The 16,591-nt window shown below is 33.2% G+C and overlaps 1 protein-coding gene across 1 annotated transcript in view; it reads left to right on the top strand.

The window, feature by feature from the left end:
* Positions 1 to 858: 858 nt before the first annotated feature.
* Positions 859 to 16,591, top strand: part of LOC117178666 (polypeptide N-acetylgalactosaminyltransferase 2-like) — a 369,602-nt gene continuing 353,869 nt past the window's right edge. The window contains exons 1-3 of the mRNA XM_033370091.1: positions 859 to 882; positions 982 to 1,151; positions 1,425 to 1,544. Of these exons, the coding sequence (XP_033225982.1) occupies positions 859 to 882; positions 982 to 1,151; positions 1,425 to 1,544 (314 nt within the window). The remainder of the gene's footprint in view (positions 883 to 981; positions 1,152 to 1,424; positions 1,545 to 16,591) is intronic.

Genomic DNA, 16,591 nt, shown 5'->3' with positions numbered 1-16,591 from the left:
CTGGAATGGGACCCACCCTGCATCGAAATAAAATGAATGTAAATTCCATACTTTTCCCATTCAACAGTTTCCAATTTTGGGCGCGGCATCTTTTTCTTTCAGTATTTTTTGTCGTACAATTGGAGAAGAGAGAAAAAAGGTGTATCCAGAAATTGAACGGATTAACCGATTTTCTTCTTTCTTTTTTTAATCATCTTATCTTTATGTAATAAACTGTATGCGCAGTATTAAAATGAAATTCCTTAATATTGGCTAATTTCTAATTTCTTTCAACCGACTGTAATCTCTAACAATAGGAAAGTTCAGTGAGGCATGCTGGGCACTCAATCTAAATTCTCGGCTCGATCCCAGGTTTGCGATGTTTTGAGTAAGATGTTTTAAGACCACCCGCTGTTCCATAGCCAGCCAGAGGGCCCACGAACTATGTTCGCCATGAGTACACTCATGGTGGCGGTTTGCTACTTCTCAGGCGCAAAAAATGCATCAATTTTCAATTAGTTGCAATAAAACAAGAACCAAAGAATTTTTCGAAAAAAAGCGCTCTGAGAGGTTCTGCATTTAGGAATTTATAGTCTGTGGTCGAAATATGAAATGATACAATTCAGAATTGTAGGAGAAAAACTTGTCAGAGTAATACATGGGCTAATTTTCAAGCCTGAGGAAGCGCCTAAAATGCGGGTTGGTGGGCTGAATGTGGGTGGTCGGGTTGAATGCGGATTTTCGGTTTGATTGCGGTTCTGCGGCTGGCAGGCAAAAATGACCCGAGCCGCATCATTTTTGCACATCCCTAATATACTAATTCAGCCATTTTTTCAATTATTATAATATTATTCCTACATGTTATTGTAAGATAAGTAGATGTGTCTCGACCTAATTGTAAAGGTATTGCAAGTAGCAAAAAATATATTGATACAGACACATGTTGGCAAAAGTTTTGCAAATGATAAAAAAATGTAAAAAGTCATGAATTTTGTTTTTTAGACTGAAAACAGAGCGTTACGATTGAAGGAATCAGGTTCATTGGTACTCTCAATGGGAAGTTCCAATGGTTTCGTGCACGCAGAAGGAACGGTTATCGTCATGTCCTCTGCGCTGTTGCCTGCCCCTAGTCCGGATCCCCGCGTCACATGGAATTATTTCGACGAACAGGGGTAAGTTTGATACGACATACTTACACAAAACGAGAATAGTTTGCTTTCCTGTAATGTAATACTTTAAACTTATGACTTCTTAATTTTTTCGTAGTATGGTAGAATTAAATTTTCTTCACAGAACGTTAATAAACTATTTTATTGTTAAATTGGAATTCAACAAGCTGCATTCATGTGCGAATTATTTTGCATATATAAACCTAAGAATGAAATTTTCCTGCTTAATATGAAATTTTTTTGCAGATTTTCCCTATTTAAATTACTTCTCCACAGATACGTCTCAAGGGGTGGCTTGCGAGCGGGAGAGGATCCTTATGCAAGAAATAAATTCAATCAAGAAGCATCTGACGGTCTCCCTAGTAATAGAGACATTCCGGATACTCGCAGTCCAATGTATGTAAAATTTGTTATCATTATGTATTCAGAAAATATAGTAAATTAAGGTATTCAGAATATATAAAACTTTTGAATTATGAGAATAAAACGCAATACTTCTATTTCATATTTATAGTAATATTTTCATTAAATGGATAAAATAATAAAATTGCAACTTTAAATGTATTGAAGAATAACGTTTTACGTATTATTCAGTGTTTAACATCAAAAAGTTTAATTTAGTTTTTGGATTTTTTCATTATAAAGCTAAAGTTTTGTGGAATCGCAGAAACTTTCCAGCATAATAGCACAATGCTTGCCTTGCATTTTCCAAGAAGGTAAATTTGGAAAACAGTAGAAAAAGTTATATTTCACTGTATTATATTTGCTAATAAATTTCATTTCAATTATATATTTGGTTTTGCAGTAATAAGACATCACTTGTTTTTTAATGTAGTACTTTTAAAGAACAAAACTAATTTTTCCTTGGGACCTTATTCAAAGTTTCTATTCCGTCTGATTATTAGGGAAGCGGCGGGTAACGTGGCGCATCCTCATTTACAGAAATTGATTAATTTATTGCGAGAGGTATTTACTGTACTGTATTTTTTTATGTGTACTGTTTTATATAGTGAAAAAATTTGCTCAATAAAACTAATCACTCAATTCTTATTATAAAAAGTTATTTTTGGATGATATGTGTGTATTTCTAAAGTGATCAATAAGTAGTGAAAAAGTACAGTAGCATTTTTCCGGACTAAAAAAAACATAATATATAACGTTCAAGTTGTACACAATTTATAAGTAATTATTTGAACCCATCATTCACCCAAAATTAATTTCATTGGACTCAGTAAACAACTTTTACTTCACTTTCCGAAATTGCACAAAGAGCGCGCCACATCAGCCAATCATGAAGGATAACTTGGCGCAGGTACACTTTTTGTCAACATATTTAACTTTTAACGGGACATTTTATAACATGTACGCCACATTACCCACCGCTCCCCTACGCTTCAAAAATTTAAAAAATATTTTCAAATGAGGTTGCCACGCAATACTGGAAAAAAATGGTGATAGTGCTTTGACATAAGTTGTAATTTAACTACGGATATACATTTTTTAAAGCAGAAGGTTCAAGCATTACTATAAGACTTAAGTTACTAAAGTCGGGACAACAAGTTTTGATACCTGCCTCTAAAGCTTTATTATTCAGCGAGAAAAACTCGAAGAATGTTGAGTCAAAAATAGAAACATTAGACTTGTACAATTATGTCATTTTGATTTTTGTCAAAAATGATTTTTTTTTCTCTGCGACAGAAAATATGTGAAGAAACGAAAGAAATTATCCTCAAGTTTCACTGATTCGACTTTGAAGTTCTCTACAAATGGAAAACTTAGTATCAGAAATTTTTAAAAATTCATAAGCTTTCTTTAACATGTACTGAACAAATGGCTTTGTTTAACTTCAATTAATAGATTATTTTAATAAGTAGATATAGAAATGTAAAAAATAATTGCCTCTTCTCTGGACAGAGCTTCAAAGCTGAAAGGTTTTTCCTCACACGAATAAAACTGCTTCGACTTGAGTTCGACTTGAATTGTCCCCAATCTAGGCATGCTGAAGTCGAAAAAGTCGACTTGAGCTTGTATCAGGTTTGAGACGAAGCCAGACTTCATTTTATGCCTTGAAGACAAGTTTCTATGTCTTAAAGACATAAATTTATCTCCTGAGTCGAATTTGTATGACTCCAATACTTGCGGTTTATAACTTCGAGCGTATACCTGCCCCAACACAAAGGGTAATTCTAACAGTCATAAAAGCTAATATACGAGGTGTGTTCAAAAAATCAGGTGACTTTATGGTGTTATCAAAAAAAATTCATTTATTCCTCAATATTTATGTTGTCCCCTTGGAAGTAATCCACCTCAGATATAATACACTTGTACCAACGCTTTTTCCAATCATCGAAGCACTTCTGATAATCATTTTGTGGTATAGCCTTGAGTTCTTTCAGCGATGCAGTTTTTATCTCCTCAATCATTGAAAATCGATGTCCTTTCATGGGTCTCTTCAGTTTTGGGAAAAGAAAAAAGTCACTGGGGAACAAGTCGGGTGAATATGGAGGCTGAGGCATGTCTGTGGTGCTGTTTTTGGTCAGAAAATCTTTCACAAGCAACGATGAATGAGCAGGTGCATTATCGTGATGCAAAAAGCCACGAATTGTTTTTCCAAAGTTCCGGACGTTTTTTGCGTGTCGCCTCTCGCAAACGGCGCATAACTTGAAGGTAATACTCCTTATTGACCGTACGACCTTGTGGTAAGAATTCCTGATGCACAACGCCACGGTAATCAAAGAAGACAGTGAGCAAAACCTTCACATTTGACCGAACTTGATGTTCGTCTTCGACATCCTCTCGGCCTTTTTGGAACAGCTTGTACCACTTATACACATTTTTCTTACACAGAGTAAATTCACCGTATGCAACTGTGAACATTCCAAGAGTTTTAGAGCACTGGATTCCATTTTTCACACAAAATATAATGCAAACTCTTTGCTCCATTTTTGTCGAAAGAAGGAAATCGCCGAGCACACCAATCCCTTCTAACCTTTTACGCCTCTGCCAGAAAAACAACACCAGCTATATACACTGAGAAAAATATCGTGTTTATACAACACGGGCCGTGTTTCTCCAACACGGGATGTATTTTATGACTTGCCGGAAATGAGCGCCGTGTTGCACCAACACGGCGCTTCGTGTTGTGCGGCAACCGCTTTGATACAACACGGTACCGTTTTGTTTCTGCCGGGAGTTGCAAGTTTTTCATATACTTTCCCTGAAACGCTTCAAGCGACTAGGAGCACAGTGACAACCACTGTGCTCATCTTTCAGCTAACGCACTGGTTAATTCCACTTATTTTGCTATTAGTGTATTTTGTTGGTATCACGTTAACTTATATATTGCCAATAAACTTATTTCACATAATTTTTTTCAATTTATGAAAATTCTATGATTTTTTAATTCTATTGCATCCATGTTGCTTTCAATTCTTTATCGTATATAAAGTTTATATCACAGTATTCCTTATACTAATCGAGAGAGAAAAGTTTTGGCAACCTCGTGCACGTGTCGATTTCGGGCTTCGTGCACGTATCGACAAGTTAGTTCTACATCACGGCAGTGCTTCTCAACTTAACATTAGTCGTTTCCGGAGACCCTGCATTTCGTTTCACCTCTGCTTTACAACGACACGGAGCAGTGTAGAATCAAAGAGCAACCGTGTTGAGGCAACACGGTGCAACGCATAGAATCAAAAATCCCTGCCGCATTGATTTAAAATACTGTTTTGTTGAATTGACACGGGTACCGTTCAATTCAATGCGGTTTCTATGCAAAGAAAGCGTCGTGTTGCAGATACATGATATATTTCTCAGTGTAGTCAAGACTGTGAACATATGATCGTAACGAGTGTACTAACACAACAAAACAAAAAATTTAAAACTTGAATGTACGTAGCCCGCGAAAATTGACAATTCACCTTAATTTTTGAACACACCTCGTATGTTAATTTTATTTCTAACGGTTTAGGAGATCCTTCTAGAAAGTTACAATTTTTATTTTTTTGGAGAAAATTTTTAAGGGTTATACTCGTTCAGACGCACCGATTCTGAATTTTTAAATTAAAAATAACTAATTTAATAATTACAGATTTTTCATTCATCAATTTTAATCTCATTTATGAGCCAAAAAATGTTCGATAATATCAGCCAAGACAAGGCTCGTCTTGAGTCAAGTAAAAGTCGTCTTAGTCAATAGAGGGCTCGACTTAAGACAAGTAAACGCCGTTTTAACTATCGTGGCCATAAAAGTAAGACGAAGGCCTATGTCTTGACTCAGTTTTATAACGCAGACAGACATTGATGTCTTGGAGACGAACTCAAGACATAACCAAGTCGAACTCATGTCGAAGCATTTTTACTCGGGCAAGCTTATAAATTAGCCCATGCATTTACAAATGACAGGTTTTTTTTCCACAATTATGAATATTTTGATCGCATATTTTAACCACATAATCATAATGGGTAAAGACAATCCCTCAAAGATACTTAAATCGTCGTAAAACCCACCCGAGTAAAAATGCTTCGAGTTTAGTTCGACTTGGTTATGTCTTGAGTTCGTCTCCAAGACATCGATGTCTGGCTGCGCGTAAAAACAGAGTCGAGACATAGGCCTTTGTCTTACGTTTATGGCCACGGCAGGTAAAACGGCGTTTACTTGTCCCAAGTCGAGCCTTGTCTTGATTAAGACGACGTTTACTTGTCTCAAGTAAACCAGCCCTAATACGAACCTTTTTCGGCTCATAAATGAGATTAAAATTTATGAATGAAAAATTTGTAATTATTAAATTAGTTATTTTTAATTAAAAAATTAAGGATCTGTGGGTCTGAACGATTATAACCCTTTACAATTTTCTTCAAAAGAATAAAAATGGTAATTTTCTAGAAGGATCTCTTAAGCCGTTAGAAATACGTAAAAACAAATAACATTTTCGGTATCAACGTGAAAAAAGTATAATACAAATGAAAATCCGTAAATAAGTTGACTGAATATATATATTGTATAAAAATATACAAGACTGTTTAATCATTTATAAAGATTAGCTTTTATGACAGTCAGAATGACCCTTTTTGTTAAGAAAGGTATACAATTGAAGTTCTAAACCGCTCGTGTTGGAGTAATAAAAATTTGACTCAAGAGATAAATGCATGTCTTCAAGACATAAATTGAAGTCTGGCTCCGTCAAAACTGAGAAATGCTCAAGTCGACCTTTCCGACTTCAGCATGTCTTGATTAAAGGCAATTCAAGTCGAACTCAAGTCGAAGTATTTTTACTCGGGCATGATCGAGCTTAAAATTTGATTGAGTGCCTGTCATACCTCACTCAATCTTCCCATTGTTAGAGGTAAGAGCCGGTTGAGAGGAATAAAAACTCATTAAAATATTGACGAATTTAATTTCAATATTCTACATTAGATGCATTAAATCAGATTCTACGACAAAAAATATGGAAGAAAGATACTACGTATGCTTGATTCGGAAAAATTTGGAATTGTAAGTTATTTAATTTTCAAGATTACACTTGAACGGTATGCAATTCGCAGCCACTTACATTTATCATTTGATTTACAATTTAACATATGTAACTGAAATTGACATTATTCCACTTTTTGTACAAATTGTATATTTTTTAGAGAAATTCAATCTTCATGTTTGAAAACTTATTTTCGTAACGGGAAAATGATTTTTAATACCTTTTAACTGACAATTTATCATTAATAAATCAGTAGTTGAGTTTAATTTTCATATCTTTTTGTTGCAGATTTTTATTTTGTTCAAAATTAACTTAAGCTTTAGTTGAAAATTAATTTTTTGAACTCACATTTTATTTGAAAATTCGAGTTTTTGAAAAGTTATCTTTTTCAGTTGAAAATACGAGTATATTCTAAAATTGAAACCATTGAAAAATGAAGAAATGATTTCATTTTGACATATCATTTTTTGATTTCAAATTGTAGATTTCAGATTATTTATGTCTTACGGTCCAATCGTAAATCAAAAATAAATCATGAGTCAATAAAACATTTTCTTTGAAACTCAGATATTTATTTCATAGAAGAAACTCCTTTTAATCCTACTTACGTTTCGGTACACATGCGAACCTTTTTCAAAGATTCTTAACTTGAGTTGATGATGGTTCAAAATAGTCAAACAGATCAAATTTCCGTTAAAAAAAAACATTTGAATCGATTGTTTAAAAAAAATTAATTAAAATTGAGTCATTTAGAAGTCTCAAAAATACTGAGACTTCAATTGATTAGACTACATTTTTAAAAATATAGTGAGAGAAAACCAAATTAGCGTAGGTTAAGACGGACGAACAGAAATTCTAAAAATTTCTGTTTTGAGCTTCATCCCGTCAGTTGATATTAATTAAACTCTTCGGTTAAAAATGTAACTATCTTGTTTGACATAAAATAGTGCATCAATCCTGAGCAACAGCACATTCACTGTGAAGCAAGCAGCTGTATTTTTAACAAAGATTCAAGAAAAAAAGAGGGATAAATTATGAATTTCGAGCTTTCGGTTGAAAATTATGGAAAACGAATTTCTGAAGAAAAGGCTGCGAATCGCATACCTTTCAAGTGTAATCTTGAAAATGAAATAACTTGCAATTCCACATTTTTCGATTCAAGAATACGTAGCATCTTCCTTCCATATTTCTTGTCGTGGAATCTAAGGAGAGAGGATAAGTTACGAAAATTCTCAACATAAATTGAACGGATTAACCAATTTTCTTCATTCATTTTTTAATCGTCTAGTCGTCAGACCATTTTTCGAAAAATCCCTCTTTCAGGGATTGTATTTACCCACTAATATTATGTGGTTAAAATATGAGATCAAAATATTCATAATTGTGGAAAAATCCTGTCATTTGTAAATGCATGGTCTAATTTTCAGAAAATTATCGATTTTACAAGCTTTAGGTTCCCCCAGCTTTTTTCTGTAGATTAATCAATATTTTGTCTTGAAAATCTGAGGAATGATAATGAACATGCTAAAGGACGTCACTGCATACTTTTTTTGTAGGTTAATTCCAAAAATTTTGCTTTTTCTAAAAACGTGTAATTATATTTCGAGGTTATCTATGTCACAATTCACTTCCATAATTATTCTAGAGTGCTTACCGGCAGCATCCATACCACAGAGAACTACATTATGGGAATGACAGAGAGCTGAAAAATGACCTTAACCTCAAAATGATGCACGTGCATACAATTTTTATTTAGCACAATAAACTTTTTTTTGGCTATTATCCCTGAAAAAAAGTCCAGGGATGTCCGTTATGATATTTTATAGTATTTCTGAATTCAGTTTTTAAAGGTTTTCATTTTTGTGAAAAAAGCCGTGAGAACTGTACCCGATTGACCACACGACGAAGTATCACATGTCCTTAAGAGAAGCTTCTCTAATCAGCAGTTTCATCTGAAAAGTTGAATGGTCAATAAAAATGATTAATGTCTTAATTAAAGCGTCAGAATAAACATGATATTAATGAGTTTCAATGTTCGAAGACTCGTATTGAATAACCGTGCTTTCTCGGAATTTTCGAATTCAAGCGCGAAACAGATCCCTTAAAAATGAGCCAAGCTTCTGAAAGTCGTAGGCGTAGAATTTAAAGTCTGAATGTCGCTTTCGAGATTCTTAACCCTCAAGTCCTAGAACGTGTCCCAGGGACCCGGACGTTTTTTTCTGCTGGCTGTTTTTTCCAAGAAGTTTTCTTATTTATTGCAAACTATTAATATACTCAATTAATTGTCTCGGGTCTGTTGCACCCGTTCTAGGTCGAATGGAAAATTTGAAGGTTCTAGCACTGGGGGGTAATATCTAATATGTAGTGAAGTAAAAATATAGCCGTTTGTAAAGTACATGTTAGAGAATGCTCATGAATTTTCGTCAAATTTCTGATATCAATTTTTCCACTTGCGGACGACTTTAAAGTCGACACAGTGAAAGTCGAGTGTCATTTCTCCTGTTTCTTCACACATTTTCTGTCGCAGAAGAGACAAAACATTTACGACGAAAATCAAAATGACATGATTTTACAAATATAATTTTGAAAAATGTTTCTGACTTTGACTGAACATTCTGTGATTTTTTGTCGCCATATAATAAAGCTTCAAAACCAAGTACCAGGATTTTTTGTTATGACTTTAGTATATCAGGCTGTTACCATAAGATTTTTTAAATTAGCATAGTTGTTATTCTTAAGGATATAAATGCTTGATTTTCCCAAAAAACCTGAGATAATAAACAAACGGTTTTCAAGAACACATTACGCACATTACGCACATTCTTTTTAGGCAAAAATGTCGTTGCAATTGTGTTTTTCTGCCGAAAACAATTATTTTGTGAAGTACATGAAGTTAAATATCATATATTTTATTGTAAGGGTCACTTCATTTTTATTAACTTTCTTCTTTCAACAGTAATTTTTTACTTTTAGCTTTCAAGTAAACTCAAGAAAATTGAAAAAAAATTATTAGAAATTTTATTACAAATTTATGTGAACATGCATTATTTCCGTATAATATAAAAAAGTATATAATTGCTTTAGGGGCCGTACTTAAATTAGGTAACAACTAAGAGGGGGGGGGGCAGACAATCTGTGTGTTATGACTCCATTGTTAAAAGGCGAGAGAGGTCTGGAGAGAGCCGACAATACGTTTCATTATTTGAGTACGACACCTTAGTCAATAACAGAGCTATACTCTGTTCCCTGAGAGAAGATCCTCTAGGCTAGGCGCGCATATGCACGGAGAAACGATATCGCAAGAATTGCAATATGTACCGTAATTCCTGCGCTATATATCGTAATTATCACATTATAATAGCGTAAAATCGTGTTATCGTACATTGCAAGATTTTACATTATATTATTATTATATTATATATACGAGGGTTCTAGTAAAGGCCAAGCGATGTTAGTGCATTATAATATCCTAAAAAGCTTCGGAACCTGCTTGTACGTTATCATATTGCGCTTTATTTCAATACAGAGGTTTTGCGATATCATTGTGCGATATCCTTTTCTCCGTGTGGGTTGGCGTTTCTGGATGGAGGAGTGTCCTTACCCGTTTTTTTCACACGTAGTTTATTAAGTTCTCTTCTCATTGGTCCCTTGATCTTAATTTAATATTTATTACTTTCGTTGAGTTTCTTTCTAAATTAGTTTGAATTACTCTTACGAGATGTTAACTATAAAATAAAAGGACCTCACCGCTCGTAAGGCTCGAGCTACAGGGGTCTACAGTAGCCACTTGAGTTTTTGACTCAGTCGCTCTTTTTGGTAATTATAAAGTTAAAAATCAATAATCAATAATTCTGCAATCCCCGACTTGAAAGTAATATATTCAGTATGTTCGAATTATTCCGATTTCAACGATATGTAATTTGTCTATAAAGTTCGAAAATTGGGGAAGTAAGCAATATCAAATTGAATATTGAGCTACAGTTTCTGCGATTAAACTTCTTCAAATTTTCAACTTTCCTAGAGCAAGAAATGTATCATTGGAATCAGAAAAATTCATAGATGCGGATTATGCTTTTTTCAAATCGCTAATTGCAAAGTTTAAATTCTTTACATTTCCTTACTTTTACCTGCTGTGGAACAAAGACCCCTGCTGGGGTAACCTTATCCACACTGAGTTTGGTAAGCAAACAGACAAGTAGTAGAAAACATAAAGCCAGTGTCGTAAATCAATCAAAGAAAATAGTTTCTATTGAGTTTCTATTACTAGAGGATCTTCTCTCAGGGAACAGAGTATAGAAAGAAATGTTCTCACAACCAAAAAATCATTTTGGATTTAAGACTGATAGATCGAAAACTGTCATTCCATCGAATTTCAAAGTATGTCACTACCCTATTCGACCAACATAATATCCATAATTCTTTTATTTTAATAAGATAGATTGGAAATTATGAAATCTTACAGCACTTAGAATGACGTTGTCAATTCGCTTGTGAGATGTGAAGAAATAATCAATCTCATTCTCCTGCGTAGCGTAGTGGATAAAAGTTTTGGGCCAGTAATCTGTAGACTGGATACGAATCGAAGTGGAGCTAGAGAGGCATTTTTTCACAGGTAGAACATAAAAACCATTTTGGTTTGAGACTAGTGAATCGAAAACCGTAATTCCATTGAAAAAAAACGATATGAGTATCCAATATACTGAATATCTCTGAGACTCAATCATTTAAATCGAGGCTGCCAATAGTCTCAAACCGGCCAGGCTATTTCGCCTGAGAATACTCTGAGATCTCTAGTGGTAGGGTACCGTAATTCTTACGCTATATATCGTAATTATATCGCATTATAATAGCGCAAACTCGTGATATCGTACATTGCATGTACATTGTAGTGAACAAACGACTACAGAAAAAATTAAAGATAAAGTTTACATCGATTTCAGGTGAAAGATTCACCGGAACAAAAATTAACCTTGTCAGATAAACTTTACATGAGTCCAAGATAATTTCCTACTTTTAACCTTGCCTAGATAATCCTTCGCCTTATAATCGCTCCATTTTTATTCGAGGTATAGGGACAATTACGACGCTAGTGCTATCCAGCGTCGTTTAACTTCATATGGGGATTCCCATCTATCAGTTCCTTTTTGCGCTTTTACTAAATGGTATTAAATAAGTTCTGATTCGTCTTCAATAGTGTAATTTATTTCGGAGGAGATATATCAGTAAAAAAAAATTTTTCTTGTTATCTGTTGCTGATTCTACATGTTTTACCGAAATTTGCTTACTTCAGCGTGACGCAGTAGACGAGATCAGAATTATACTCCTAACCTCGGTGAAACTTTCGCCGAAATATGTTTAATTTTTAACCATTGCAAGTCTTACCTGCAGCAAATTTCAAATTTTTTCTGTGATTGTTTTAAATCTGGGGTCTCGATTTATAGCTAGAATTCACTCATACTTTGCTTTTTCCTACTGCTACTAAGGACGCCGTAGCAGACGACAGCTTTTATTCACATGCAATAAAATTTAAGTTCATTTTTTTCTGTGACATTAGTGCATTATAATGTCGTACAAAGCTCCGGGACCTGTTTGTACGTTATCATATTGCGCTTTCTTGCAATACAGAGGTTTTGCGATATTATTTTGCGATATCTTTTTCTCCGTGAATACTTTGACCATTAATTTCTTTCTTCAGATATGAATCACGAATCCTGAACATCCAGGTTTTTTCGATTTTCTTTCATATTATGAGACTTGGAAAAGGGGTTCGAGATGTGACAGATAACACTTCTGTGACCAGTCTCTAACACGCGTATTTTTGAAAGGGAGACTTGGAAAAGGGGTTCGAGTTGTGACAGATAAGTGACCATAAGCAAACAAATTTTTATTGCAAAAGTTATTAACAATGGAAATTCAATGTTACAGAATGATCAACATTTTTCTCGGGAATAGCTAAACGTATTTTGATGATCCTTACTTTGAAATTGTGGTTTAAAAACGTACATTCGACAAATTTTTCTTTCGAATATAAAAACAATGAATATGTTTAAAAAATTATAAATTGTATATGAACAAATTAAACTTTATATAAAATAATAGTAAATACTATTCTTTTAAATAAACGAAAGCAAATAAACTTTTCGCATTTCTCCCCAGAAAAAATGAAGAATAATGCGCAAAAGAAATTTTCTTATAAGAGGACAAAAGTACAATTTTTACCTAAAAAATAGCTACTTTTTTGTATTGTTCATTTAAGAAAAACATTCAACACTTTTATATTCAAAAGGAAGATTTCTGGAATGTGCGTTTTTAAAGAAAAATGTCAACATAAGATTCGTCGAAATCCGTTCAGTTATTCGAGAAAAAAATGTTGATCATGTCGTAAAATTAAATTTCCATTGTTATTAATTTTGCAACCAAACCCTGGGGAAATCTTTTTGAACATAAGGGCTTTAAAAAATGAATTTTACACCGAAAAAGAGACTGAATTCACGGTGGCCTGCATGGGATAATTTTACCTACAAAAAAAAACTAGTGAGCAGAAAATTCCAGTCAATACAGATTTTGACTGTCATAGAACAATAATACAATGCTATATAGGTTGCTTTTTGTGGCTCCGGACACTTTTTTTGTTTGCCTGTGTTAAACTTTTATTTTCTTACTTCATTCAGTTAGCAGCTGATATTATTCCACACAAAAATAAAAACCTATAACATATACTAATAATACCCTAGAATACTATATTTATTTTTCTTTTGCCATTTTTTCCGTTTGCACTGTACCGTCTTGTCCTTGTAAAGAATGTCTCAATTGATTTCTCATGTTGTGAAGGAAGAATTAACTTCAATTTTATATTTGCCTTGCATTTCAAAATTTTTAAATTGAAGCTCGTATCTGTAGGAAAATGAAACAATTGCATTTTTTTCAAAAATAATGAAGATTTTAAATTAATGAGAAGTAAGATTTGAAAGTATTTTTAGTATTATGCTCAATTATACTTTAAAAAATACTTGGTACTTGAAGTGGAGTGCAAGAAAATTAAATGAACTAAATTTAAGATAAATAAAATTCAAGAATTTCGATAGCAGATTTATTGAAATATATATTACAATTTTTAAAATCTTTTTCAAATTAAGAATTAGGTATTTTCACTTAATGGCCAGGTAACTTCATTTCGGCAAGTCCTGAGGGTAAAAAAATATACCAAATACATGAGACTTACCTTATGTGGTTAATATTTCATTTCTCTAAACATATTTTACGAAATAATAAATTGATAATAACTATTATTTATTACGAAGACATTACGAAAAAAAAGTTCTGTCCCACGCATTTGAAGCCATTGTTTCCCCTTTAGCACTAGACGAAGTGAATTTAGCTGATTCTCAATTTAAAATTCCTAATATTGGTGTCAAACAAATGAATATCATCGATTTGCATATTTATAACAGCTTTTAACCATAAACTGTGCAATGGCTAAAAAGCTACACGAAACTTTTTATATATTTTTGTAGAAACTTTATATTTTCAAGCAACAAAATTTAGTGTGTAATATACGTCGCAGTTGCTAAAGTTTGGCCATAAGAAAGTGGCTATAATGCCGTTCAACAGCCTGTCAGTTTCGAGGAAAGATAGAAAAAGAGCATAATTAAAACTGCAGAGTATTTCTGCCGGTCCATCAATCCTTTCATACACTACTACCGGCAGCTACGGGATACCCTAGGATGCGATCATGCCTCGCAGATGATCGCCAAGATCGCTGCCTACCGTTGGGAAGTCATCCAACGTCGTGCCAAGGAGCTTTACATTGAAGTTACCAAAATTCAACGGAAAATACACATGCCTCGCCAACGTAATAAACGCAAAAATACTAAACAAAATTAGTAGAATTGCATCAACTTTCGCTAAATTGTGAAATTACTATTTAAAGCTTTCTCCGTAAGTTGGAAACAAATACTTTCTCATTAGTAAGATAGCCGTGCAATTTAATCGCCAATTCAATTCTGCAAAATGTTGTTTCAATATCGTTAAAACACGGAAATATGTGTTTTAATTGTTGAAATTTCATTTATGAAGTTACTAAATTGACTTCTTTTTCAAAACTTGGTGAATCAGCCTATTTGAAAATTACTGATATTAAAAATAGGTCGTATATATTCAACTTTACCTTAACCTACATGCGTAGGTTTCCATTGATAGAAGAATTTAACTTCTAAGCCTTACATAAACTTTTACGAAAGTATCAAAATGTTAATCCTTATTCCAAATTTCTCATGAATATTTCAAAAATTTATATCTTTTAATTTATTTATATTGTCACCATATAAATTTTCCTCAAATTAATTTCGATTCGAAAACTGATAACTTATATCTTTTAGTTTTTATAGTGAAAAAATGTGCAGGTTACATTTGATTTAGGATTTTTTACGAAAAGTTGAGTTGCAAACAATTGTGACACATAATTCAGAACAACAAATAATGTAAAATTGTTTCCCTATTTTCAAACAGTTTTAAAACAGCTAAAAATCGAATGAATTTCTTCTAAAAACTGCACGCTGTCAAGATAAAAAGAAATATTTATTGTGAAATATGCCACAAAATGCAATGTAACGTGTATAAGTACAGAAGTCAAATAATGAGTAAAATTTAAAATAAAACATTTTTGAAACTGTGCGAGCTTTTTTATGAATGAATTTTACATTTAGCCTCAATTTTTGGCAGTATTTTTTTTATATTTATATAAACTATAATCCTCTAATCGATAAGCATGACGGCTCAAATAATTATGAAACCTTATTATAATTTGTATATATTATTAAAAATACGTTAAAATTAACATTTAATGATAACGTTCATTTATTTTCAACATTTTTTATCATCAAAAGACCGGTCATGTATCTCGGATTTGGGGAAAAGCCAAATAGAAAATTTTAAATTTTGAATATATGTACTTTCTCAAAATTGTGTTTCGTTATGCAGTTAATAGGAAATCCGGAAATGTACTTAAGGATAAGCAATTCATATCAATCTATTATAATTTTATGATAAAAACGAAATTTTAAACCTACAAACTACAAATAACACTGAGATTTTGAAACGGAGGGGGGGGGGAGGGACTTTCTATTTATTATAAATTCAACGATTTAGGCCTAAAATGAACACACACAAAAAAACAAGAAATATACGAGGTTTGTTCAAAAAATAAGGTGACTTTATGGTTTTCTCAAAAAATATTCATTTATTCCTCAATATTTATGTTGTACCCTTCAAAGTAATCCCCCTCAGATGTAATACACTTGTGCCAACGCCTTTTCCAATCATCGAAGCACTTCTGATAATCATTTTGTGGTATAGTCTTGAGTTCTTTCAGCGATGCAGTTTTTATCTCCTTAATCGTTGAAAATCGATGTCCTTTCATGGGTCTCTTCGGTTTTGGGAAAAGAAGAAAGTCACTGGGGGCCAAATCCGGTGAATATGGAGGCTGAGGCATGACTGTGGTGCTGTTTTTGGTCAGAAAATCTTTCAAAAGCGATGGATCTTTTGATCAAAATTAAGCAATTTTGGAACAAATTGCGCTGACAACAACACGAGCTATATAGTCAAAACTGTGAACATATGATCGTGACGAGTGTACCAACAAACCAAACAAAAAATTTAAAACTTGAACGTACGTAGCCCGTGAAAATTGAAAAGTCACCTTACTTTTTGAACACATACTCGATCATATGTTCACAGTTTTGACTATACAGCTCGTGTTGTTTTTCTGGCAGAGGCGTAAAAGGCTAGAAGGGTTTGGTGTGCTCGGCGATTTTCTTCTTTCGAAGAAAATGGAGCAAAGAGTTTGCATTAAATTTTGTGTAAAAAATCGAATCCAGTGCTCTAAAACTCTTGAAATGTTGACAGTTGCATACGGTGAGTCTATTCTGAGTAAGAAAAATGTGTATAGGTGGTACAAGCTGTTCCAAGAAG

The sequence above is a fragment of the Belonocnema kinseyi genome, chromosome 8 (assembly GCF_010883055.1).
Source record: "Belonocnema kinseyi isolate 2016_QV_RU_SX_M_011 chromosome 8, B_treatae_v1, whole genome shotgun sequence".
NCBI lineage: Eukaryota > Metazoa > Arthropoda > Insecta > Hymenoptera > Cynipidae > Belonocnema > Belonocnema kinseyi.
The sequence above is the reverse complement of the archived record's forward strand: the minus strand, read 5'-3'. Positions and strand labels throughout refer to the sequence as shown.